Source organism: Microtus pennsylvanicus, chromosome 1, assembly GCF_037038515.1.
Source record: "Microtus pennsylvanicus isolate mMicPen1 chromosome 1, mMicPen1.hap1, whole genome shotgun sequence".
Lineage (NCBI taxonomy): Eukaryota > Metazoa > Chordata > Mammalia > Rodentia > Cricetidae > Microtus > Microtus pennsylvanicus.
This window is the reverse complement of record NC_134579.1, coordinates 124,683,401-124,709,044: the sequence shown is the minus strand read 5'-3', so window position 1 is coordinate 124,709,044 and position 25,644 is coordinate 124,683,401. Positions and strand designations below refer to the sequence as shown.

Genomic DNA, 25,644 nt, shown 5'->3' with positions numbered 1-25,644 from the left:
GTGATGGCGGCTCACTTCCTAAAAAGCACTTCCTGTCCCTAAAAGCACTTCCTGTCCTGAACTCTGGCACCCTCCAGCAAAACCCAGGTCCTGTCTCACGCACACTGTATTTTGGAGATGGAAACAGGAAAAGGGCAATGTAAGAAATAAGATTACTTTGTACAGTACGGAAGTTCTGAGCAGGGTGACAGGCTGGGGGGTTGGGCGGAAGACCTCCCAGGGGAGGGTCCTAAGCCGGGGCTGAAGCTTTGCTTTCGAGGTAGAGGACAAAGAGCATTGGGTGTGAAGATCTCAGAGGCCCCGCTGGGGAGCAGCCTGGAGAACTGCTAGGGTGTCGAGAGTTAAGATTTGAAAGCTGTAGCCCAGGCTGGCCTCTAACAAACCAAGATAGGCATTAAGATTCTGATCCTCCTGCCTCCACCTCCCAAATGCTGGGGTTACTGGGTGTACAGCCACTCAGCGGCATAGGAGGTTTTTCCTGGGCAGTAGTCAAGGTTTAATCTATACCTCAAAAGATCACTCAGTAGGAAAGAACAGCTGGGATTGTTCAAATCTAGATTTGGGGATAACTGAAAGATGTTTATGGTCTGAATGGGAGGAAATAAGTGGGTGAGATAAACGGAGCCAGGGGGTGTGTAGCTCGGTGGTCGAGTGGCTGCTCAGCATGCACGAAGGCCCAGAGTTCAAACCCAAGACTGAAAGGGAGTCTTGGTGGTGTAACGAGAACGGAGGAGACCCGAGAGAGACCTGTGCAGGAGGAGGCGGGGCCTCGCAAGCCCCACCTCGCCAGGGGCGGTGCCGCAGCCCCTCCCACACATGCGCGCTGGGCCCCACCGCCCCAGACCTGCCAGCTTCCCCGCCCCCGACTCGAACTGGCGCCTTCGGCGGAGCGCCAACCGTGAGCACTGCTGCAAGTGTCCCGGAGCTCGGTCCCCGGTGCAGGCATGATCGGCCAGAAAACCCTCTACTCCTTCTTCTCCCCGACCCCCACCGGGAAGCGGAGCACGCGCAGCCCCGAGCCCACCCCGAAGGGAGACGTGGCTGCCGAAGACAGCGGCGATACGGTGAGGCGTGCGGGGCAGTGCGGGACTCGGGGAGAGGCGGCGGGGTTCCGGTCAGGAGCACCGTGCACGCCGCTGCTCGGCCAGACCCGGCCTCCTTACGGGTTCAAAACAGCCGCGCGCGTCGGCGGCCGCCATGCCGAGACGCCAACCAATGGGGATGGGGCTCGGCCTCCGCCGAGCCAATCGGCGTGCAGGATTCCCTCCCCTCCCTTCATGGGGTCCAATCACAGGCGGCAGGGGGCGGGCGCGGTTTTGCCGCGAAAAGGCCGCGTGGGCCGTAGGCGCGTAGGCGGGCGGGGCGCTGCGGCGGCTCAGCCCGGGTCTTCTCGGCCCAGGTCGGCTCTGCCATGGGCGTCTTCGGGCGGCGACCTTTGGGGTTGGCACGGGGGCTGCGGGGGGCCAGGGCGCGAAGTCTTACTTCCGACCCCAACCCCTGGCAGGCCAGCCCCGCCAAGAAGGCCCGGGTCGGGCAGGACGAGCCGGCCACGCCGCCCTCGTCGCCGCTCAGCGAGGAGCAGCTCGTCCGCATCCAGAGGAACAAGGCCGCGGCCCTGCTCAGGCTCGCCGCTCGCAACGTGCCCGCCGGCTTCGGCGAGAGCTGGAAGCAGCACCTGAGCGGAGAGTTCGGGAAGCCGTACTTCATCAAGGTCGGTGGGCGCGCGGGTGCAGCCTGCTTTTGTGGGCGGCTGTCTTTCGGCCTCCTAGTATTTGGGTTAAAGCAAGGGCTGGAAGGTGTTTTTCTGGCTGGTATTCCTATGGGGAGGAGGGCTATGCAGGACAATTTGAGGAGGCTCCTTTTCACGTGCATCTGGGATTGAACTCCGGTTGGTGCTCTTGGCGCCAGCTGCCCTCGTGGCCTCATGTAAGCCACTTGGTTGGCGCGCCAGGAAACCCTGGCGAAGTAAACCCTCAACCAGACTGAGTGAAATGACCTTTAGCCTTTTTTTAAAACAGGGAAAGAAGGTTTAAGGTCTCGGACTATAATCCCAACTCGAGAGCTGTAGCCTAGAGGGTCAGAAGCTGCCAACGGAGGGGGGGGGCAGACTCGGGGCTCCAAAAGACGTTGTTTTAAGGGGTGGCAAAGAGTCGGGGTCACTGAAATAAAAGTAGCTTAGCGAATCAACCTTAATCCAGCCCAGGGTAAAAAAAAAATGGGGTTTAAATCATACAAAGAACCAAACGAGGCTTCAAACACGTTTTATACAAAGGTTTTTAAGCCTACTTTTTATGGTTTCCTGTGAGAATCCGCTTTTAAGTCTGGTTTGTCTTTGAAATCAGCTAATGGGCTTTGTTGCTGAAGAGAGAAAACATCACAAGGTCTATCCGCCTCCGGAGCAGGTGTTCACGTGGACCCAGATGTGTGACATCCGAGATGTAAGTGAGACTGGGGTCTGCGTAGGGAAGCGTCAAATAGTGTTTCCTAATTTCAGGCCGTGATTTGGGACTAAGTGACCCTGAAACGTGAGGCTCGGTTGTGTTGCGGGAGCAGAGCTGAGCTGAGCCACGGCACTCAGCCACTGGACGGAGCTCCAGCTGTTTATTCGTTTAACCATATTCTATTCCAAAACAACAGGAAACGTATATGTACACATTTGCTTGCATGCTCACTTTTTTCTCTTAAATTCTTTGATAACAAAAGAATTTATAAGAAAGAACCTTGTTACCCCAAGGTTATTTCAGTCTCTTGATCATAGGCAGTGGGAACGTAGAAGTGAGGGTCTTTCCGTTCGTGCGATGTGGGGAAAATGCAAAGAAGTTAACACATACTCGTAATCTCAGCACTTGGGGTTGGAGGCCAGCCTGGGCTACTTGAGACCCTGACTCAACAAAATAAAAGGCAAAAACAAGTGCTGTTATATCTGTACCGAGGTAGGAAGAATAGCCTGGGGTGCTTGTTTCAGGTAGCGTGCCTGCACTACTGTGAATGACCGTCCGGTTGGATGGCTCCTGGTAACTCCACTCTCCTGGCTTCCTCAGCCAGCCTTTCTCAGACTAGTAAGGAGTAGAGCAAGTGAGCAGATACTCAGAGTTGAATAGTCCAGAGTGTCCTCAGCCTGCTCAGGTGCAGACCGCTGTTGAGTGTGGACCTGAAGCCACGGTTTGCTTGAGCAAACTCTTGGGTGTGTGGATTTGTGTAGAGACTGCTTGCCTCCTGCTTAGAGGGTCATACCCCCGGGGACCCTAGCATTGTCCGTCACAGCCTTTGCCACTGGCTGTGCTGGGGCTGAACCAGGATTTCTCAAGGCTGTGCAACTGGACCTATTTCATTCTGACGGTGATCTGAGTTACCCAAACTGGCTTTGAACATACTCAGGCTGACCTTCAATTTCTGGTTTATTTTTGTTTTTTCTGTGTCTTTTTTCTAATAAAGGCTTTTACATTTTTTTGTACACTTTTGCCTGAATGTGTATGTCTGCAGCACATGTATGCAGACCCTTGGGAGGCCAGAAGAGGGCCATGTGGATGCTGGGAAATGAACCTAGGTCTTCTGCAAGAGCAGCCAGTGCTTGATCTTGACCATCTCCAGCCCTCATCTTTGCTTTGTTTTGGAAACATTCCAGTTCTTGCTCCTATTTAATTGTTGTCAACTGAGGTTACTATAGTGTGCTGTAGATCATTAGAAGTTGCTTCTCCTTGCTGGGTGGTGATGGTGCACACCTTTAATTCCTGCACTTGGAGGCAAAGGCGGTCAGTGAGTTTGAGAGCTGCCTGAACAGAGGGAGTTCCAGGACTGTCAGCTGCACAGGGAAAGAAACCCACCTGGAAAAAACAAAAGGGCCCCGGCCCCACCCCATCCCTCCCAGCTTCCGCTAGTCATTGTTGGCCAGGAAAGTGAACTTCCTCTGTTGGAGTTGGTCTGAAGGCCTGGGTGGCACATGGAGGCTCTTCACTGATTGCCTGCCTTTACCATGTCTTCCGTGTCACTTCAGTGTGTGCCGTGGCTGCATGACTGTGCGCCCCAGCCTTGCCTCTGCCTGTCACTGGTTTTAGGGTTAGTAAATGCCTTGTCCCAGGAGCTGTAAAGTAGATGGTGAGGCCATTGGGCTGCAGCCGTGCCTTACCCTCAGGAAGACCCCTGGGTCCTCTCAGCCTCTGCTGGGGACTTCTGTGGGGAACACACAGGCTCAGGGAAACCAGGTGCTCTGTCCACAGTTGTCCTTGCCCCATCCCCAGAGTCCTAAAACAGGAAAGTTCTGTGTGCCCGGGTTCTTCATGGAGGATGCTGTCTGGCACTGAGGCAGGCACAGAGCTGCACAGTGGGAATCAAAGCCTGCAGCTGAATTCTAAGGGAACAGAGGTGTTAGCCATGGAGGAAATGCTGGAAGGACAGGGAAGCAGAAGAGTGAAGACAAGACGGGGTCTGTGTCCACACCTGAGAAAGGCACCAGCCTTCATGGCTAGCCAGCTACTCAAGCGCTTGTTACCTGGCCTTGTTCTCAGCGTGTTGCCCATTCAGTCCTGTGGTCATCGGCTGTGGGGAGGGATCTGGGTGCCTGTCTGTGAAGCTCTGGTTGGGTCTTCCTTTGCCCAGCCCAGCAGTGTTTTCCCATAAGGAGAGCAGGCTGACTGCCTGGGAAAGCCAGCACAGTAGGTGGTAGCAGGCCAGGAGTGTCTGGCCTTTTAACTTTGTCATCCACAAAGGTGGTGGGCCGTGTGCTACAGGGACTTCCATGGGTACTGAGAAGTGCTTAGCTTGCAGTGACCACTTCCCCTTACCCCCATGCGGTGCTAATGTGTGATGGGCGAGGATGGTCCCTCCTCCGTATGTTTTCTAAGTGGTTCTATGCGTTACCAAGTTTTGTCGTGTGAGAAGTGAAGAGAAACCTAAGTGGGCCATTACATTGAGGCCACTGAGTGAAGGATGGGCTGTTAATGGGGCTGCAAGCAAGCATGTGGTGGGCTGTTCCTTTTGGGGTCTTCAGTTGGTCCTTTAGTGGGGTTCCACTGTTCATTGTGGTGTCCTATGTGTCCACCGTGTGTTGCTCTTAACTGAACCTGGTATTGTCTGATACTTGCGTTTACAGGTGAAGGTTGTCATTCTGGGACAGGATCCTTATCACGGCCCTAATCAAGCTCACGGGCTCTGCTTCAGTGTGCAAAGACCAGTTCCACCTCCACCCAGGTACATCATGGTGCAGCTGGCATCAGTCAGGTCATGGGCGGTATGGTTGGGATGGCTGGGTCATTGAGGATTGGCACTGCTGGTGGAGGGTGCATATACCGAGAACTAGAAGGTGGGTTGTGACTGCCCTACTCAGTTCTTCCATGGTGCTGTAGTAGGTGCTAGTCGGTTGTGGGTGTCTGTCTCTTCCCATGCCATCCTGGCTTTTTGTTTCTAACCTTTTCGTGCCCACTGTGGAGACTTGTATTTTCAAACTGTTGGGGATTCTGGTTGATTGTGCTTTTCCCTGCCTTGGTTTCAGTTTGGAAAACATTTTTAAAGAGCTGTCTACAGACATCGATGGTTTTGTTCATCCTGGCCACGGGGATTTGTCGGGGTGGGCCAGACAAGGTAACCAAGCCTAGCTAGGCTTATTTGGGACCAATGCCAGTAGCTTGCTCTTGTGCTTCTTGTCCATCCTCCGTCCCTGTATGCCTGGGTGTGTAGGTGTGTGTAGGTGTGTGTGCTTGAGTGCTAATGTTGGTGGAGGCAGAGGCACTGTGTTCCCTGGAGCTGCCCACCATGGGGCTAAATTCAGGTCCTCTGTGACGGTCGGTATGCTCTTAACTGCTAAGTTGTCTCCATTCCCATTGCTGTGTTTTCAAAAGTCGCCCATCCTGTAACAAGGACTCTGATAAGATCTTGGAGCCTTTTTACCCTGTGTTGTCCTTAGCTACTCTTTTTCTTCTTTTTCGATGTGCATTGGTGTTTTGCCATGGATGTCAGGTTCCTTGGAACTAGAATTAACAGATAGTTGTGAACTGCCATGTGGATGCTGGGACTTGAACCCTGGTCCTCTGGAAGAGCAGTCATTGCTCTTAACCACTGAGCCATCTCTGCAGCCCCTCCTCAGCCACTCTTAACCATTGTAGTTTTAGTTCCAACACACTTGCTCCTGGCAGTTTGTTCTTGGCTCCTAACAGTTTGATTTTGTTGCCATCAACTATTTTGGGCCCATTTTCTTTTTTGGTTCTTTAATATTACTTAGCATATGAATTTCTGAACACTTTGTTTTTTGTTTACTACCCAAAACTGGGAGGTGCAAAGGGGGCCGATATGAAACAAAGAGTCCTGAATCTGGCTCAGAGGTCCCTGCTGGTCATGTTGTAACTTTCTTTATGGCCCAATTTCACTTCTTCCCTGGGTCTGTTGTGAGTGGCTTGGTCGGTGCAGCCTCTGTAGAGTTCGTTTGTGCGGCCCTAACCCTTTCCACCCTGTTCACAGGTGTCCTCCTCCTCAACGCTGTCCTCACTGTCCGCGCCCACCAGGCCAATTCCCATAAGGAGAGAGGCTGGGAGCAGTTCACTGATGCAGTTGTGTCCTGGCTAAATCAGAACCTGACTGGCCTTGTCTTCCTGCTCTGGGGCTCCTATGCTCAGAAGAAGGGCAGTGCCATCGATAGGGTATGTGTCTTCTAACTGCTTCACAGAGAGCCAGGGAGCCTCGGGTGCCTTGAGTGCACAGCCGTGAGACACTGTTTAAAATCTATTATAATTAGAATCAGGTTCCCACTGACAGTTAGGGATGTAATATAATAGAAGCATTAACCTGCCCTGTGATGAGTACACCATGGTCCCTGGCACCCTGTTTACATGTGATGTAGTACTTGATGAATAAGGCAGGTGTCCCGCTTCTGAGAAACTTGGGGCCGTACAGAAAACAGGCCTTCCACTGAATCAGACAGATGTACTCGCAAATGCCCTGGGCAGTGAGAACTTGAGCTGGGGTGCTGCTTGTGAGTGCCCAGCAGCACAGAGCGCTTGCATCTTCTACCTGTCACCAAGACACGGAAACAAGAACCTGAGGCAGCATCTTCCTTGAGCCCTCTTACCCATCTTACCAGTGAATCCTGTCTTACCAGTGAGTCTAGTCACCTGTGTCCCTAAAATGTCCCAATACTGCTTTGCATTGCCTCCTGGGCTGAATGCCACTATTTCTGTAGTAATGGCTGCAGGTGGATGTAGACAGTGGGGCAGAAGTGGGGAGAGGGGACCAGAGGAAGCTTACTAGGGCCTCTGGGAGCAGCTGCGTCCAAACCGCAGTGAGACTGAACCTGGTATGTGTCAAATCTCAGAATGACTTTGAGGGTAGGGACACAGTCACTCCGTGTTAAGGAGCTAGACAGTCTCAAATGGAAAGAAACCTCAGCACTTAATCACACTTAACTACTCTTACAGAGAGGACCAAGGTTCTGTTTCCAGCACTAAAGCAACTCAGCTGCCTAGGGGGCAGGGGTGGGTGAACTTAGAATTGCTGCTGCTTCATAGCAAATGTCACCTGACTGTGGTCAGAGCAAGAATAACTGGGTAGTAAATGTGGCCACTTAACTTTCATTGCAGATGTTGCCCTATGCCTCTGAGCCCGGCAAAGCTGAGCCTCAAGTTTGTGAGTGCTAGGGCTGAACACACTGCAAGAAGGTGGGCGGGGCAGAGCGTGCACAGTCTAGAGGGACAAGGTGCCTGCTGCTACACTCAACTCTGTTCTTTTTCAGAAGCGTCACCATGTCCTGCAGACAGCCCATCCCTCCCCACTGTCGGTGTACAGGGGATTCTTTGGATGTAGGCATTTTTCTAAAGCCAATGAACTGCTCCAGAAGTCTGGCAAGAGGCCCATCAACTGGAAGGAGCTGTGATCTGCAGTGCGGGCCACCTGTCTCCAATAGTGGCTCTGGGATGCTGCCACTGAAGCGTTGGCCAGTTTAGAAGTCACTGAAAATGTCCCTGCTGTTAAGTTTCTGTTTGTGAGGACAATGGAAAGATCTCTGTAAAGCAGTCACATGCCAGCCAGGCTGCAGAAACCACAACTTTAGCAACCAGACCCCAATTGGCACTTGGTTGGAACTCTGTGGGCTAGTCAGGGTGGCTTCTCATGGTCCAGTCACATACTCGGCCCTCTGGGCTATATTGGCTTGCGGGTGAGATTTGTACCTTTTGATCAGCTAAAAGTTTGGTACCTACTGCTGTTTACTTTTGCCTTTAGACTAGAGGTTACAAGGTGTTCTGGCTCTAAAGGGTGTTTTTTGATCTTAAGAAATGAGGCTAGAAATTGAGACTGTTCCCGATTACAAAGGGAGCAAGTGTGTGTTCTCCTGGGCTCAGGAGTGGCTGTTGCCCATCCTGCTGCTTGTCTAGATTTTTGCCTTAAGCAAGTGGTAAGTTGAGCAAAGCAGAAGACAGGTTTGTTTTTGTTTTAAATGGGGGGGTTCTTCTCCTGCCCTTGGAGTTGGGGTTTCCCACAGCAGATGGCCAGATGCTGGTTTGTGTAAAGAGCTGGGGATCCAGCCCTAGGGTCCTGGTTTTTATGGACTGAATTCACGCAGATTGTTTTTCTGCAACACTGCAGGATATTGTCTTTATAAGATGGGCAAGTACATGTTTTTTTTTTCAGTTCTTTTTTGAGAGACAATCTACTAAGCTTATTCCTCACCCTGGACTCAGTAGGTCCAGCTGGTTAGAGAAGTGACCCTGCATGGGCAGGATAATAAAGAAAGACTGTTGAGTTTGGGTTTGTGCTGACTGTTCCTTAGCATTTATTTGCAGGTACCCTGTGCTGCTTTTGTTACCATAGCAACCACTGATTGCAGGAAGAGCAGCCCTTTGTCCTTTTGGCCTATGTGTAGCTCTCCACAGGGCCACCCACTGCCAGCCTGGAGCAGTATACTGCTGCTGTGGGCAGGTTGGCCGGGGTAGAGGTCTGCTGGGACCCCAAAGAAACAGTTTTCAGTGGGGAAGCAAGCCTTTGGGGATTCTGGCTAAGTTCTGATCTGTTCTTGGGAATATGAGGTTCGGGTGTGACTGACCCCATTGGCCCAAGTGGCTGTCAGGCGGGCCTTCTAAATGAAGGTGGGATTCACTGGTGTTGAGGAAGGAAACAAAATGAATCAAGGAACAGGGTGCGGCTTGGTTCCCATGGGTGCACACAGCCGGCCCCAAGTTGCAGAGTGGCTGTAGGCCCAGGAAGAAACGGTGCTTCCTTCCTGGCCTCGTCTACAGAAGGTGGCTCGTAAGATTCTGTGTTCCGGGTCAACAAATAGGCTCCTTGAGGAGGATGATGCCTTAGTTTGCCTTCTGGGGTCTTCAGGGATACCCCAAAGCCATGTGGTGAACTCCCTTGCTCAAAGGCAAAGTGAGAAGCCCATCTCTGCCAGCTAGGGTGACACTTCTGTGCAGGTCTGTAAGAGGGGAGCCATCTTAAAAGCAACAAGGAGCAGACAGCCATTGATTGGTGGCACACACCTTTGATGAGCAGAAGCAGGTAGATATCTCTGGCCTAGGATAGCCAGGGCTACGCAGAGAAACCCTGTCTTAAAAACTCAAGAGAGGATGGAGAGGTGGCTCAGTAGTAAAGAGCACTGGCTGTCCTTGCAGGAGGACCTGAATTTATAACTCCAGCTACACACGTGCACAGATAGGCATGCAGGTGAAACACTCAGCCTTAGGGTCACTGTGCTGTGATAAAATACTAGAAGCACCTTGGGAAAGAAAAGGTTTGCTTCATCTTACACTTCCAGGGAAAAGGACAAGAATGTGGATGCAGGAACTGATGAGAGGCCACAAGGAAATACTGCTTAGTACCTTGCTCAGCTTTATAGCCTCCAGGTCCACAAGCCCAGGGGAGCCACCACACACAATGCTGAACTGGGCCTCCTGCATCAGTCATTAGGAAAATGCACAGCACTAGCTAGGTGGTGGTGGCACTCACCTTTGGTCCCAGCATGCCAGAACTGGCATATCTCATGAGTTTGAGGCCAGCCTGGTCTACAGAGCTAATTCCAGTACAGCTAGGGCTACACAGAGACACCCTGTCTCGAAGTTTCTATGACACATACCAGTGGTTCTCAACATGTGGATTGCCACCCCTTTAGGGGTCAAACAACCCTTTTACGGGTTGCATCAGATATTTTCAATTTTTTTGTTGTTTTTGAGACTGGGTTCTCTGTAACTTTGCAGCCTGTCCCAGAACTCACTTTGTAGACCAAGTTGGCCTCAAACTCGAAGAGATCCACCTGCCTCTGCCTCCCAAGTGCTGGGATTAAAGGTGTGCACCACCACCTGGCAGGTATTCACAACAGTAGCAGCGAGCATAATTCTATGGTTGGAGTCTCCACAACATGAACTATATTAAAGGGTCAGAGCATCAGGAAGGTTGAGAACCACTAGCTTAGACTGAGTTAGGAAGATCTGGAGTTGGATACCAGCCTGGACTTCATAGCAGGGCTCTCTCAACAGTAAACGACGAATAATGGCAAATAGATGTGGAAATGTAATAGAACATTCTGAAAGGTGAAGTGATAGAGTTTGCCCTATAGCCCACACTGGCCTTGAACTCACAGCAATCCTTGCCTCAGCTTCCCAAGTTCAGGAATAAAGGTGTGGCCATCATGCCTGAGCATCTTAAAGGATGTATGACCCTCCCAACTCCGCCCCCTGGAAGGACACAAGTTAATCGTATACAACAAGTAGTTTTGGGGGGGTTCCACATTGCAGGTGTGTTCTTCCGTACTGTACAAAAATGAACAGAGGGGGCTGGAGAGATGGCTCAGAGGTTAAGAGCATTGCCTGCTCTTCCAAAGGTCCTGAGTTCAGTTCCCAGCAACCACATGGTGGCTCACAACCATCTGTAATGGGGTCTGGTGCCCTCTTCTGGCCTGCAGGCATATGCACAGACAGAATGTTGTATACATAATAAAATAAATATTTTTTAAAAAATGAACAGAATGGGGTGGGCAGGGTAGGTTTAAATGTTTACATTTGCAGGAACGACTAGGGTCTTGGGAGAAACAGCCAAGGACACAGTATGTAAGGGCGCACGGGTGAGGCTGTGTAGATGGTGGCATCAATTTTATCTGGCTTTCGGTGTCCATCCAGGAGCTTCCCCTCAACATGTTAGTGCAGACACTGCCTGCCTGTAACAGCTCGCTGACCCTCGTATGGGGATGAAAAGTCCAGGAAAACGATCCCCTAATGCTGGTCCAGCTGGGGATAGAAGGAAGATTCCCTGGCCAGTCAGGAAGAATTATATGCATGTAAATCAGTCTACAAGGCCAGATAGCAGAGGCCCCTCTGTGCGGCACAGTGTAGGAGGCCTGAGAAGACCTGCCTAAAAAAAATGGTTACTGTCACCTCCCTCTGGGGCTAGGAAGTCAGTTATGCAAATGTCATCCTGGGAACCCCAAGTTATAAACTAATTGTGTGAAAGTTCATTCCCTGGTTTTGGCCCGAGCCCAGCAGGACAAAGTTGAGTTCTCCGCTCTGAATGCCAGGCCCTCTTCAGTCCTCTCCTAGAATAGTCTCAGGCTCCAGTGGAGAAGCAGAGTTTGGGTATGTATGTGATACTAGCAGCTTTTCAGCCTTCCAAAACTTTATAATGGATGGGGGTAACCGAGAGACACTTGAGTTGGCCCAAGTCAACTTGAGGACACCCACCCCACCCCACCCCCTTCCCGATCAAGCTGAGCAAAGATGGAAGGTTCGCTGGAGATGGCTCTGTAGATTGAACTCACGTGAGCCTGTTAACAAAGCTGGATAATCTTTTTTTTTTGCTTTTTTGAGACAGGGTTTCTCTGTGGTTTTGGAGCCTGTCCTGGAACTAGCTCTTGTAGACCAGGCTGGTCTCGAACTCACAGAGATCCGCCTGCCTCTGCCTCCCAAGTGCTGGGATTAAAGGCGTGCGCCACCACCGCCCGGCAAAGCTGGATAATCTTGTCAGTCAACCCCTGCCTAGATCACAATTGCAAGGTCACTGGGAGAGAAGGGAAGAGTGGCTGGGGAGAGCACCTGAGCCCTTGGAAACCGCTCAGCAGGAGCTGTGTACTCAGCCGGAAAAGGAAATATATTTGGTGGGCTTGCCCGAAATGTCTTAAGTCACTCAGCTCTCCAGGAGAAGCACTTTCCAGGGAACCTCTTTGGGGATCATGTGAGCTCCCTAACGGTTTGGGAATGAAGCTAGGCTACCGCGCTACCCCTGGGCTTCACTCTCCATTCCCAGCTGTGTGCTTGAGTGCAGGTCTACACTGCAGCTCAAGAGGACAAGAGTTAAAGTTTGTTTCCTACCCCAAAGCCCGTTGGAGAATCCCCACCCCCAGAAACCCAGTGTATGTTGACTTTTCTTAACTGGAAAATAAGCCCATAAGTGAAGTAGCCCAGGCAGGGTAGCAGGTGACCCAGGAGTGGCCAGAACCCCCTGTACTGACTCCGTGCTCCTCATTGGCTTCACAGCATAGCACAGCCATGGCTAGCACAGCCATGGGGACAGAATGTGAAACCCTATACTATTGTCCCCCGCTTCGTCTGAGCACAGTGCTGCCAAGTGGCTTCTGCTCACTTCTCTGCTGCCAGTTCCAGCTGGGACCTGGAGGTGACCTTTGGCCCACAGGTCTCAGAACACCCTGTGACTGCAGCATGGGCTGGCTTCCTCTGTTCTGCTCAGCCCTCTCCCGAACCAGCCAATTCCGAATAAGGCAGCCTTGTTTTTTAATCCTCACGTCCCAAAAAAAATTAGGAATATTTTATGAGCAGGACACCATTGCAGAGGGTCCCCTAAAACTGTGTTGGGTAGGGCTGCCAGACCATCTCTGGGTGTCTTTCCCTTGGTCGCTCACCACTCACCGTGTGTGGACTCTGTCACAGGCCAGAGTCACCTCTCCCTTTGCTTCTGACACTTTGGGCTTTAGCTGGCTCTTGTTTAAGTCCCTAGGAATTTGGAAGTAAAGTGAGCTGTGGGGTTGAGGGGTGGACCAGTTCCCAGGGAGTGCAGCTCCAGGCAGGGCTGCAGTTTCAATTTCCTCCCTGCATGGGTCAGCCTGGCCATTCAGGGCCTTGAAGGTTAAATGCTCTGGGGGATATTTTTAAACAGTAGGGGCTGGTTAATCTAAAAGTGACATTTACAGACACAGCGGTGAGCTGCCAGCAGCTTAGATCCCGGACTCAGCCAACAAGGAGCTTGAAAAATGTCACTGTGAATTCACAGCTGGGAAGCTATGGGGAAAGCAAGGCCAAGTAAGTGAGCCCTCCCCTCCCCAGGGTCACGGACCTCAAAGCCAGTCAGCCTCCAAGGGATGGTGTGTGTGGTATGCGCGTGCACAGTGTAGTGTTGGCCCCAGACAAAAGCAGCCACTTGGGGTTTAGGGGACACTGAGGGAGCTGGTGAACAGTTTCTTATAAGGGTTCTATACTTTCATGCAGTACATGCCTCTTTCCCATGCTACTGCGTTACAATTATTTTACAATATAAATGGCCTTACATATAGGTGGGTGGTCATCTCAACTGTTCCAGGACAGGGTGATTCCTGAGACTCCGCATTGTCTTTTGTTGTGTCTTTGGTTGGTGTTTGTTTTTCCAGGACGTCCTGGAACTTGCTGAGTCATCCAGACTGGCCTGGAACTCACTACAGCCCCCCTGCTTCTCCAGTCTTCAGTGGAGTCCTAAGTGCAGGCCTGGCACCTGCTTTGTCCGTGACTTGCACCAGAAGCCCTGGGAAGGCGTTGTGGGTGTGTTTATCCCTATGTAGGAGCTGCACAAACCACCTCGTGTATTTATCGTGTTTCCATCCAATGCAGAAGTGACAACGGCATTAGACAGTTTTTAGGTCGTGCAGGGATATGGGCATGTTAGTATTTTGACATGGAGGAGTTCTCCAGATCTTCCTCTAATAGAATCTTGGCTATCTTTTGTTCTAACACCGTCTCTGAATTATGAGTCAGGAATTTCACTTCCAAATTGAGCCCATGTGTCCCTAGTGGAGTGTGGGAGCAGCAGCCAGGAAGGGCACGCATTCTGCGTTCTGTTGTCTTCAGCTGTTGCACTGACTGACGTACTGTGGCAGGAGTGGGGTGAGGTGGGGAGATGGCTCCCGGTGGCCGGCTTGTGCACCTGGATTCTAGGAACCCAGGGCTGCTGTCATGGAACCCAGCAGAGCACTCCAGGACTGATTGCTGTGGCAGAATGAGCAGGGTGCTCAGGGGAAGCCACGGGTGTGATTTATTCCAGTCCCCAGGTCTGAATGCCAAGCCATGATGGCTCAGGTCATTCGAGTGGTAGATGATAAAGGTCTCACCCAAGTCCCCCCGCTTCTGCCCTGCTCTGTAGCCTCTTAGCCCTCATGTCTGTGCCTGGTCTGTGGGAGCAACCATTCTCTAGGAAAGGCCTCTTTAGTTTGCTCAAGGGTGGTATCAGTTGTTTCTCTCTTCCTTGAATATTTTTTTACATTTGTGTATTTGCGCAGATGTGGAGCGTATGGAGGTCAGTTGGTTCTCCCCTCCCACCACTGATGACGTGGGGTCATCGGGTTTGGCAGCAGCAAGTGCCGTTCTTTACCTGCTGAGCAATCCCATTGGCCCTCACTCAATCTTGTAAAGTGAAAATAATTCCCGATTAAGAGTGGTACTGAAGGTGTAATTCTGAGCTCTTCTCTGTAAACTTCAGTACTTAGGATTGTCCAGTGTAGGAATTATCATCACCTGACTAGAAGTTCTTCCTTACTCTTGTGAGGGAAGATTGGTCTCATGTTTACCCTTTCATCAGGGTGGGACAGTGGGTGAGCAAGATGGAGCCAGGCTGTGGACCAGTCTGGGACCCACATTGTCCTTAGGAGCACAGAGCCTTGGAGGCAGGACCACAGAGTTCTGTCACTGTGGGGCACCTTCAGGGACCCTGCATGGTGCAGCTTGGCAGAGGTGAGGCACAGGTGGGAGCTGGGGCCTTGACTGCAGGCTGCGCTGTTGCGCTCACCTAGCTCAGTCCCCGCTCTCCTACCTCCTGGGGACATTGCTACTCATGCAGATCCATGATCTGATACCGTAGTTTCTCTGTATTCCAAAAGAAATTAGAAAGCAGAAACCAATAAAGGAAATGGTATATTTACTGTTTGGCAGACTAGCGAGAGAAAGCAGCCATTTTCCAGTGGGCGCGTGCCAGCCTTGCAGCTGGCAGAAGTTAGAAGGATCCATTGATTTTGCTGTGATGCTGCAGCCTGTTCTTCCCTGGGGGGTGGGGGAGGACGCCTGGGCCTCCCCCGTGTCCTGGAGCATCAGGACATGAGTCAGAGTTCCTGTGACTGTTAAGGGGGAATAAGCAGCTAGTGAAGTCGCAGTCCGCACTCCGTGCCATCGGCAGGCCCTGGTCGCATCTTGAGTATCTGCTCCGTCCCTCAGAGTTCACTGGATTTGCGACCTGCAAAAGGATTTATTTTCAAAGTTGCATTTCAAGTATCTTGGTAGAAAGGGACTGGGCAGAGGCCGTCAGCCAGTTCTGTAGTGAAGAAGCATGCCCAGGTTTGAGCCTTGTCTGGTCTCACGGAGCTTACCTTCCAGTCGGGAGATCCATATACCCAGAACAGTGGCCCACAGCACTGCCACCTGGGACCAGGCAGGCAGGCCTGACAGCCTGATCTTCATCCCCAGAAGTCCCAGTGAGAGGAAAGAAGTGACTCCTGAAGGTGGCCTGATCACACACAGAAATGGTTTTGAAGTCTATTTTCAGAACAATGGGTCCTGGGGAGCCATCTGCACTTTGTTTCGCATGACGCTGTGATGTCCTGGTCTCTGGAACGATGGGATGCGTTTGGACCCTCTGCTGGCATGGAAAGCTCTGGAGCCTGCTTGGTTTTACTCAGGACAAGATTTAGCTTTACCATGTACATTTCTTCCAAGTAGGGAAGGGAAGGTCTTAGTATCTTAGGTATTGGCATACCTGTGAATTTCTTCTAAGGTTGCTTGTGTTTGAGACTGGGCCTAACTGTAACTCAGGCTGGCCTCTTGGAATTTCCTCCTGCTTCCTCCTCTGGAGTGCTTGCGATTACTACCACACCCAGTTGTCTGTGACTCTCTCTCTCTTTTTTTTTTTTTTTTTTCCGAGACAGGGTTTCTCTGTGGTTTTGGAGCCTGTCCTGGAACTAGCTCTTGTAGACCAGGCTGGTCTCGAACTCACAGAGATCCCCCTGCCTCTGCCTCCCGAGTGCTGGGATTAAAGGCGTGCACCACCACCGCCCAGCTGTCTGTGACTCTCTTATGAGATGTTTTTGGCTCCTCTGTGCACAATGGACCAGACTGGAAACAGGGAGATGGGCTACAGGCTTGTGCAATGGCCCTAGGGCTCATGGCTGCTTGAAATTGATCTTAGATTATTTGCTTAGCCTGGTGCCTGGAACACCGGTGAGCACAGTTAGTGTCAGCCAGCTTTCCTGCCATCCGCCTTCCTTGTGTGCACAAGAAAAGCAAGACTTAGGAGCTTGGCGAGAGCTCAGGGTTGCGCAGGAATGGAGAAACGCTTGAGCCCTTCAGGAGGGCTCTTGGGGTGTTTGTTTGTTTGTTTTATTTTTATTTATTGATTGATTTGAGACACTCTGGGTGGGCCAGGCTGGACTCAGGCTTGTCTGTAGTAGAGGCTGGCAGTGGGCTCCTGCTCCTGCCTCCTCTACATGTAATGGCTGGGATTATAGGCATGTGCACCGTGCCTGCCGGGTTCTTTTTTTTTAATGCTTTCATTAAACAAATTTAGGGAGGCACCCACGCCACAGTGTGTGCACGTGTAGGTCAGAAGATGACCCGGGAAAGCTAGTTCTCTCCTTACACCATGAGGGTTCCAAGGATGGAACTCGGGTCTGTCAGGCGTGGCAATCCCTACTTTTATCTGCTAAGCCATTTAAACCATTTCATCAGTCCCGGTTTTTGTGTTTTTGACATAGACCCTGTTCCCTCAGTGAGGTCACCCTGCTCCCACTTGGTGAGGTAGAAGAGAGGTTCCAGCTGGACTTCCGGGGCCTGGATCCCACTCCGTACTTGTACCTGGAATTTCCACATCACTGATCTTGCGGAGCTGAAGTGGCCTTAGGAGCTGCTCTCAATGCGCTTGGACTCACACCACCTCCCAGCCCCATTGCCATCCTCACGACAGCTAGGTCAGGGCAGGAAGGCCGTAGCATGAGTGTGCAACAGATAGTCAGTGTTGAATCTGCCTGGCCGGCAGTGGCGCAGAGCTCTCACCCCAGGAGGGGAATCTAGAGCTACTTTCGGTTTTGCATCTGGAAATGGCAAGCTGGGGAGCACACTGTTCCTTCCCAGGGAGGCTATTCGCCTGGGGCTCAGTTCCCACCAACACTGCCACCTCAGTTTCTGAGGCTGGTGGGAAAGCCCCCTCTGGCGTCTGGAGATTGCTCCACTAAACCAGGCCATGTGTTGTAATAGTCCAGCCTCAGGAGCTGCTTGGGGGAGGCCTCACTTGGTAGAAGAGATGTTCCAGCTGATACCAGGTGAAGCAAAGGGTGAGATTTCCCAGGGGCAGCCAGCACTACTTGAGGAGCAGTGTGAACTAGCAAAGTGCGGCTATCATGGCGGTCACCATGGACATGAAGTCAGGCTAAGCAGTTCACCCTGGTGAGCTCCATCACCTAGCAGGCTGGTGGGGTTGCCCCTGTCATTGTCCCTGTTTTGCAGATGGGGAAGTTAAGGCTCCCATTAACTTCTCTTACAGCTTGAAGTTCGGATGGGCTCTCTTAGCACTAACTGGGCACCTGTCATGTGCTGGGCACTGTGCTTGTGCCTTTTCAAGCCAGCACTCACAGAGTGCCCTGTGTGTAATCACCTGAAATGTTTATATCGAGACGCACCGGCTTTTCTCAGGTGTGTTTTCCACTCTGAAGTTCCGATCCGATATCTCCAACGCTGTGCATGCCCCATGCCCCAGCGCCTAGTGGACTTGGCACCAGCCATGTACCTGCCAATTACCTGCTTGTTCTCGGCCTGGCAGCTGGGCTTCTCTGGAGACCCATTCTCTGGCATGTGATAAGTTTGGGAACTACTGACTGACTGATGGGGCCTCGCCTCCTGCTTACTTCTTTTTCTGCTGCTTGTGGAAATTGTTTTCCTTTGAGAACATGGACAAGGCCCCCACCCTAAAGCCCAAGCTGGCCTCAAGCATGCTGCAATCTTCGTGGCTCCGCCACACCTGAAGCATCATCCTCAGATTCTCCTTAGCCAGCTGAGGGACTGAATAATCCACAGCTTGCTCCCTCTACATGTTAAGTCGTCCCTGTGCCTCGGAGCTGTGTGACTACAGGCAGCTGCAGTTAGCAGGGGCTTCCAGGGGCTGGGGAGACAGCTCAGCATGCGCTGCTCTTTAGAGGAGTTTGGTCCCAGCGCCCCACATCAGGCAGCAGGCAGCTTCCTGGAACTTCAGCTCCAGGAGCCTCATGTCCTCTTCGGGTCTTCACAGGCAAAGGTCTTCATGTGCGTAAACTCATGCATAGCCAGACATACACAGAACAAAAATAAATTATCTCCAAAAAAAAAAAACCCACCTCAGCTTTTTGAGCTAGGTGTGATGGTGCATGCCTGTAATCTCAGTGCGTGGGAGGCTGGGGAAGGAGCCTGGCTACCTTCAAAGCTGGCCTGGCCATACTGCCAGGCACTGCCCCCACCCCCAAAAAAATAAAAAATAAAACTAAAACCAGGAAAGTCCACACACGGTAGCTCATACTTTTAATTCCAGTACACAGCAGCAGAGATAGGCAGATCTCTGTGAGTTCAAAACTTGCCTGTTGTTTATACCAAATTCTGGGCTCTGTAATGAAATACTATCTCAAAAAAAAAAAAAGCTTTCCTTTATTTGAACAAAACACTCCTGTCTCCCTAAAGCCCTTTCTAGGAAAGCCTGAACTGTGGGACCCTGTTCTGTGTCTGTCCCTGAGGTAAGAGAACAGATGAAAGTAACCCACAGCTCTAGGAAGCCACAGTACACCCCGCAGGACTTCCTTCTGAAATGAGACGGCTCTGTTTAGTTTTTGTATATATGTGTATACGTGTGGTCTGACAGCCACACGCCATTTCATGGGTGTGGTGGTCCCCACAACAGCTTGCGACAGTTGTTTCTCTCCTTTTGAAGTGTGGGTCTTCAGGTTTGGCAGCATGCACCTCCCGCCGGCCGGGCCACCTTTCTAGCCTTGAGATGTACGTAGCTTTGCTGTGTAGCCCAGGCTGCCCTCTGCCCTCTTCCCTTTCCTGTTTGGGCCCTGAGATTGCAGCCAACAACACACCTGATCAGACAGTACTTCCTGCTCTCATGACCTGGGCCTTCCTTAGGGTTCAGGAGGAGAGCACCCCACCTGTGAATCAGAATGAGGGCTGGGTACTCAGACTCTCGAGTGAGGCCACCAAGGGCCAGAGGGATTGGCCAGGCCTCGGTTTTCTCTTCCATAGGAGGGAACCAGGAAGTGGGGCTTTCGTAGAGCAGAGGCACAGGAAATGAGGCCATGAGGGAAGCCCCAGCCTGTGGCTGTCCGCCCTGCCCAGTAGCCTTAGAGATGCAAGTTAACTCTGTGCCACACTGGGAATTGCTGCTCCCTACCACACTCCTGGCATTCTTAGCTTCATTGTCCCTGTGGATTGTGTTTCTGACCCTTCTCTCTCCCAGTAACCTGCAAAGTGGTCTGGATCTCAGCAGCCCCCATCCCCGGGCCAGGGAGCAGATGGAATGTTGGTGCAGCTTAGGGCCCAGAACCTCCTCACTTTGGAAAAAGCACCCGGGTTGTGTTGCCCCCAGCAGCTCATTGCTGGCAGTTCAGACATCTCAAGAGTCCTGGGGTGCCTGATGTGGGGGTCTTCCTGTCTGGGCTGGCCCACCTTATGAGTGGCCTTCTGCCTGAGTAGAACACCCGTGAACCCACCTTAAGCCTGTTCCTTTCTGTTCGTGGAGTGGGGTGCTCAAAGGCAAAGCTGTCGGCCTTGTTCTGTCTGGGAGAGCCACTGGGATCGACAGAGAATGATTAAACAGGCTTCGTCGGGTCTCACAGCAATCCTGCGTGCGAGGTGGCTTTTCTAGATGTGGGACACTGGTTCAGAATAAGGTCAAAATCTGGCCAGGATGATGCTCTCTGAGTGCCAGAGCGTCATACTCTGCCCCAGGCTCTCTGAGTGCAGATGGCATGTGGCCCATGCGTGACATTGGGCTTCTGTTTACTCGGGTACAAGGCAAACTGGACACCATGTCATCTTACATCAGGTTGCAGATGGGATCGGCTTTGGAGAAATACTGTGGCCTGTGATACCCTTGTCCCACAGGCAGGGGTACAGATCAACCATATCCAGGGGCAGTGTTTCGTATCCTAGTAACTACGGTTGGCTTTATGCCATTCTTCTGGCAGCTGGGAAGTCCTTGGCCACCCACTTTCTATCCTGAGACATTTTCCACAGTGTCCAGTGTGGCCCATCACAAGAAAATGCTGCCGGGCGATGGTGGCGCATGCCTTTAATCCCAGCACTCGGGAGGCAGAGGCAGGCGGATCTCTGTGAGTTTGAGACCAGCCTGGTCTACAGAGCTAGTTCCAGGACAGGCTCCAAAGCCACAGGGAAACCCTGTCTCGAAAAACCAAAAAAAAAAAAAAAAAAAAAGGAAAAAAAAAGAAAATGCTGAGCCTCCCCCTCCTCTTCAGGCAGGTGTGGGAGGGCTGAGGACAAGGCTGCATTCTATATTCTCACCCACTGGCACCGCCTGGCCTGGCTGTGGGAGCATTTAAAATAGACTCCAGAGAACCAGGCTGAGAACCAGGCTTAGGCAAGGAGAAAGATTGCGTGAACGCAAAGTAGGCTTAAGTACAGGAGTGTGGCAAGCCAAGGGGAGGTGGTCCTCTGTGCTGGCAAGCCCAGACCACGGAGAGAGGCAGGTGAGGACCGTGAGGACTGAGCCAGGGCCAGGGCTGTGGTGACAGGTAAGGGTGTGCTGACATGCTGCAGGGACTTCCAACCCCACTGTGCCCTGGGGCGCGGGCCAAGCCCCTCCCCTGTGGCCTGATACAGCACACCACAGCCTCCTACTGAAAGGTGATACTTTGGAGGCTGGCTTCTCTTAGTCACCCTGTGGGCACTTGTGAGACTAGATGAGAATGGAGCTGGTGGCCGTGTCCCCAGTGTCGGTAAGTGGCCCTAACCACTCGGGAACTAAACTGGGTGGGAGGAAAAGTCCAAGTATAGACGGGGGCTGCGGGACACTGACATGCTGCCCCTCCAAGACTGTGCAGAGACAGGGTGAATGTGTTGGGGTTTTTTCTTTTTGGGGGGTGGTGGTGGTGGACAGCAAGCATACCCTCCACCTGCTACACTGTGGTGCTGGCTGCAGGCCAGCACTTGCTGGAGCCCAGCAGCTTCCTGTATCTGTCACGGGAGGCTTGTGGCTCGGGCACCAGACTGCTGTTACTTAGGTTTGAATTGCAAGAAATAAAAATAAGCTTAGGGGTGTGGCTTAGAGATTGAGCATTTGTCTCACTCAGGTGAGGTCCTGGGTTCTAGTCTAGCCCTGGGGAGAAAAGAAACTAAATAAAACCTTTGACAAGCATCCAGTTTGGGGGTCAGCCGTGTCAGTTCACGGGAAGGCAACCACTTAGGGGACAGATGCCTACTCGGGGCCCTCCTTCCGTCCCTGTTGTTCACTTTAGACCCTAAGCTTTGAAAACTCATACCACTTCCCACTGGCAACCGTTAGCTGAGACTTTGGTCTGCCATCCCTTCTTAAAGGCACACGACCAGCACAACTTGGAGTGCCCTGGGACGTATGGTAATTATTTGTATCTGTGTGTTGAGAGGGGGACGTGTGTGTGACAGGCCAGAGTTTGAGATAGGTTGAGAGACTGAGCTGCTCTGAGCCTCAGGTGTCCAGACTCTAAAGTGGAAGTCGGGTAAGGGTGGGCTCATGCAAACGCAATGCTCTGGGAATGGAGGGATCGACGGAGGAGCCTTGAAGGCCCTCGGCAGGCACACGTGTGTGTAAACTGAGTGTGTGTGGACATGCCATTCTGAGAGCAACTCCCTAGAAAGGGGGAAGCTCTGCGTTTTGTAGAGGGAGAGGGACAGGCCCAGAGGGGGTCTTGGCAGCTTTATAGAGCAGTTCCCCACTTCCACTCACTTCTGTTCCTGTAACCTCTGGGCCCTATGCTATGATAAACAAACAAGGAAGGAAGATGGGAAGTGCATACTTTTAATCCTAGCATTTGGGAGGCAGAGGCAGATGGATCTCTGTGAGTTTGAGATCATCCTGGTCTACACGGTGTGAGTTCCAGGACAGCCAGGGCTATATAGTAAGACTGTGTCTTTAAATAAATACATAAGGAAAAAACCTGAAGGTTTCCACATGGTAACTTTGGCCAAGCTTGGTGTTAGAATCACGGCTCCCCATAAGAATAAGACTGGCATGGAGTGAGAGGAGGCAGTCCCGGGAAGTGCTGCCTTTTCTCTTCATCAGAGTTTCCAGGTCTGAGTGTGGTCCACTTGCTGTGCACTCAGCGAGACTGTCACGAGCCACCGCTGTGTCTGCCTGCCTAGGTTTGGTTTCCACGGTAACAAAGTGCCTGATGCTTGATACTATTTTTTTTTTTTTAAAAAAAAAGTTTATTTAACTCAAAGTTCTGGAGGTCTAAGAGCATGCTTAGCTTCTGTTTGGCTCTGGTTAGGGCCTTCTCGTGACTTCCCAGCGTGGAAGATGGCATCCTGATGGGACACATGAATGTGGTGAGGCCGGAGAGCCGAGGGATTTTTATGGCATCTCATCTCCACAAAGCCCTAAGGCACCTGGAGGCCAGCACCAGTCCTTTCTTGTAGTCTGTGTCTCCATGATGGATTAGCTTGCCCTGGCTGCACCTCTTAAAGGTCCTGTCCTCACCAATACCATTCCAGCTGCGCACAAGCTCTCCAGCACATGGCCCTTAGGGGCACAGCATAGCCATAGTCCCAGGCCACTGTCTGTTGCACGTTGGAAATGCAACAAGGATTTCCTAAGCAGGTTCCATGGAGTTTGCATTCCCAGTGGGAGTGAGCACAGAGTGCGTCATCAGATCACCAGAGTGAAAGACCCCCAAGGTGGGCTGCCTTTCAGTCTGGGGAGACCCTCCCAAGGAACAGCGAGGCCACTCATACGGCTGCAACAGCAAGAGGTTTATTGAGTTAACACAGGTACCTGCGGGCAACAAGTCTTTCGGAGGACTTGCGCACCTTCAGGTTGGAACAGTGGGTTTTTTATAGGGTAGGGAAGCAGAAGCGTGGGAACAGAAGCGAGATGCATAGTTACAGGGTTCTGATTGGGCAATTCAAACAAGGCTCGGGTTCAAACTGAGTACAATTTTGTGGTTTCCAAGAAATCAGATATACATGCTATTCTGGCCTATCTAGGGTGCCATTCTTCCTTTGGACCCCGAGTCCCCTGCTGACAGTCCGGATGGTTGACCAGAGATATCTTGCCTTGCTCAGCGCCCCTGCCCCTAAGCTGACCACAGCCCTTGTCTCTAAATTAAACTCCCCTGTCTTAGCTTTTAGTTATACTACTCAAACTTTAAGCCTTGTAAAATAGCGTTATTGCTGCTGCTAACTTAATGCTGCTAGGTAGGGGTCTTTCATCCCCCCATTTCTTTTTGTGAATTTGAATAAAATCATTTATTCAACTAGCGGGCATTCTTAACATGTTCTGGATCATATTGTTTAAGCTGATGATATTGCTGAGTGAGGACCAAGGTTTGGATAGCTGAAAGTCTGTCTTTTATAAATTGTACCAGGCGGTTTATAAACCATCCTTTAAACTATCCTTGTTGAGAAGATAGTAGAACACCTCTAGGGTGTGTAGAATAGCTCTTGGCAAAATTGTCTGAATGAGGCTTGAAAGTAACTATATGGTAGACATTGTGAACCACTGTAGACCTGAGAATAGCACCCAACACTGTGGCAATAATAGTCTATTGACTACAAAGAGCTTAACTCAGCCCTAAGAAACACATGCCTTCTCATAAGAGACAAGTTCAGTATTATGAAGACAAATCTCTTTTACTGTAGACACCGGGAGTGTTGATCCTCAACTCCAGAGAATGTGCCGGAGAGGTCAGTTTTGGTCCAGCTGGCACCATATGGCATTTACGGGTTTCCATTGCATCCTGTAGCATCAGCTTTATCCAAATGTACAGGGTTGTGTCCATTGTGAGAACTTTAACAAACAATGAGAGAAAATGCAATACAGGATGACAAATGTTTAAAACAAAACAAAAAGCCCTAAAGCCAGAGGACAGCCAATGAGGACATAAATACCCAGGCTTTAGAAGAACAAAACCTGTCAAGAGGTAAGGAGGCTTTAGGTGTGTTTGCTTATCTCTGCAGTTATCTGCACAAAACGGTCTGATCTGGAAAAGTCTTAAACAGTACAAAATAATTCCTGTCAATCTGTCCCAGACACGCAGAGGAGGAAGAGAACAGAATTGCCTTTTGCTTCTGTTGTGTGATATTGTGCTTTAAAAGACATTAAAAAAATGAGCAGAGCCCTGTGGGTTTCTGACTTTAGGAAAGAAGAGCCTTAAAGGTGATGTAAGCCCATCTTATAGCAGATGTGCCTGCCCTGTGTAAGCCTTGAGCTCAGGATTCCATCATCAAGGTCAGCCATTCTCAGCAAATACATGAGCGGCAGCTAACTAGCCAGGCAGCAGAACTAGTGGCAACGATGCCGGGGTGTTTTGAACCCAGAACAGGACAGGAGGGAGGGAGGTCTGTCCAGTCATTTTTGTTGGTCTCCAGGGCCAATTATGTCAATTTGTTTTTTTAGAATTTTATTTATCTTATCTATCTGACCTGAGCTTTGGGGTTGGTAAGCTTAATTTCCAATTGATCCCCAATATCTTGGCCATACCCTAACTTACCTGGGCAACAAAGGCAGGTCTATTATGGGACATGATTATCTTGGGCATCCCCAACCTTAGAATGATCTTTTTTTATGATCTTCTTAGCCATTATATTGGGTGTCTCAATCTTGGTCAATGTATGATGGCTATCTTCTTTGGCAAATGTGTGGCCTCCTGGAGGCTCAAAATTTCTGCAAATGTATATTGCTTTGTGTATACAGGTGAGGGTAAAAGCATACCTGCTGTTAGTATAGACGTTCCCTCTGCCATCTATAGAGCTTGTATCAAAGCCATAAGTTCAGCGTTCTGGTCGGGCCGCCATCTCTGAAGGGAGGCTACTGGCCTAGATCATTTGCTTCCTGTCCACCAATGCTGCCCCCGCCTTCCGCTTACCTTCAGTCTTGTGTGCCTGCTCAGCTTGGACCGCCAGCCTTGTGCCCCAGGCAAGCTTCGCCCTCATTTTCGGCTCTGCCTGGCACAGCTTAGTCTGCCATTTTGCCATTCGCCTGTCCTTTATGCAGATGCTGGCAGGATCCATAGTCCATCGACGTCAGCCCAGTACAGGAGCAGTAGTCTGTCACAGGAGGGCATCTGTGGTAGCATGGTGACTGCTGTATCGCAGTCTGACATGGGTGAGGGGAGCAAGACTGTAAAGTGAGCAGTTAGGGCTCATGCAGGCTTTAGAGCAAGCACAGCATCAAGGCAGTTGCTAGGAGGTGAGGATTTCTTTAGCGGTGGAGGCAGGGAGAGGTGGTCATCCCGGTGAGGAGGGCGTGGTAGAG

At 51.2% G+C, this 25,644-nt stretch overlaps 2 protein-coding genes across 4 annotated transcripts in view; both read left to right on the top strand.

Annotated features, from left to right (window-relative positions):
- Positions 1–857: 857 nt before the first annotated feature.
- Ung (uracil DNA glycosylase) lies at positions 858–8,002 on the top strand. Its single transcript, XM_075983036.1, has 7 exons — positions 858–1,064; positions 1,505–1,711; positions 2,343–2,438; positions 5,090–5,187; positions 5,489–5,577; positions 6,451–6,629; positions 7,718–8,002. Exons 1-7 carry the CDS (start codon positions 945–947, stop codon positions 7,856–7,858), a joined length of 930 nt encoding a protein of 309 aa, XP_075839151.1. The 5' UTR covers positions 858–944; the 3' UTR covers positions 7,859–8,002.
- Positions 8,003–13,137: 5,135 nt separating this feature from the next.
- Acacb (acetyl-CoA carboxylase beta) overlaps positions 13,138–25,644 on the top strand; it is a 125,982-nt gene continuing 113,475 nt past the window's right edge. The window contains exon 1 of one of the 3 annotated variants that reach the window (XM_075983013.1): positions 13,138–13,223. The gene's annotated coding sequence lies outside the window, so the exon portion shown is untranslated. Of the gene's footprint in view, positions 13,224–13,669; positions 13,716–21,046; positions 21,131–25,644 lie in introns of those variants that run through there. The other 2 variants (XM_075983023.1, XM_075983003.1) reach the window with 2 other exon arrangements.

Bases quoted from the DNA above. Each gene is read 5' to 3' on its own strand.
- Ung (XM_075983036.1), top strand. From the start codon at position 945: ATGATCGGCCAGAAAACCCTCTACTCCTTCTTCTCCCCGACCCCCACC. The intron at 1,065-1,504 runs GTGAGGCGTGCG...AACCCCTGGCAG, and splicing joins CCGAAGACAGCGGCGATACG to GCCAGCCCCGCCAAGAAGGC. The intron at 5,578-6,450 runs GTAACCAAGCCT...CCCTGTTCACAG, and splicing joins GTCGGGGTGGGCCAGACAAG to GTGTCCTCCTCCTCAACGCT.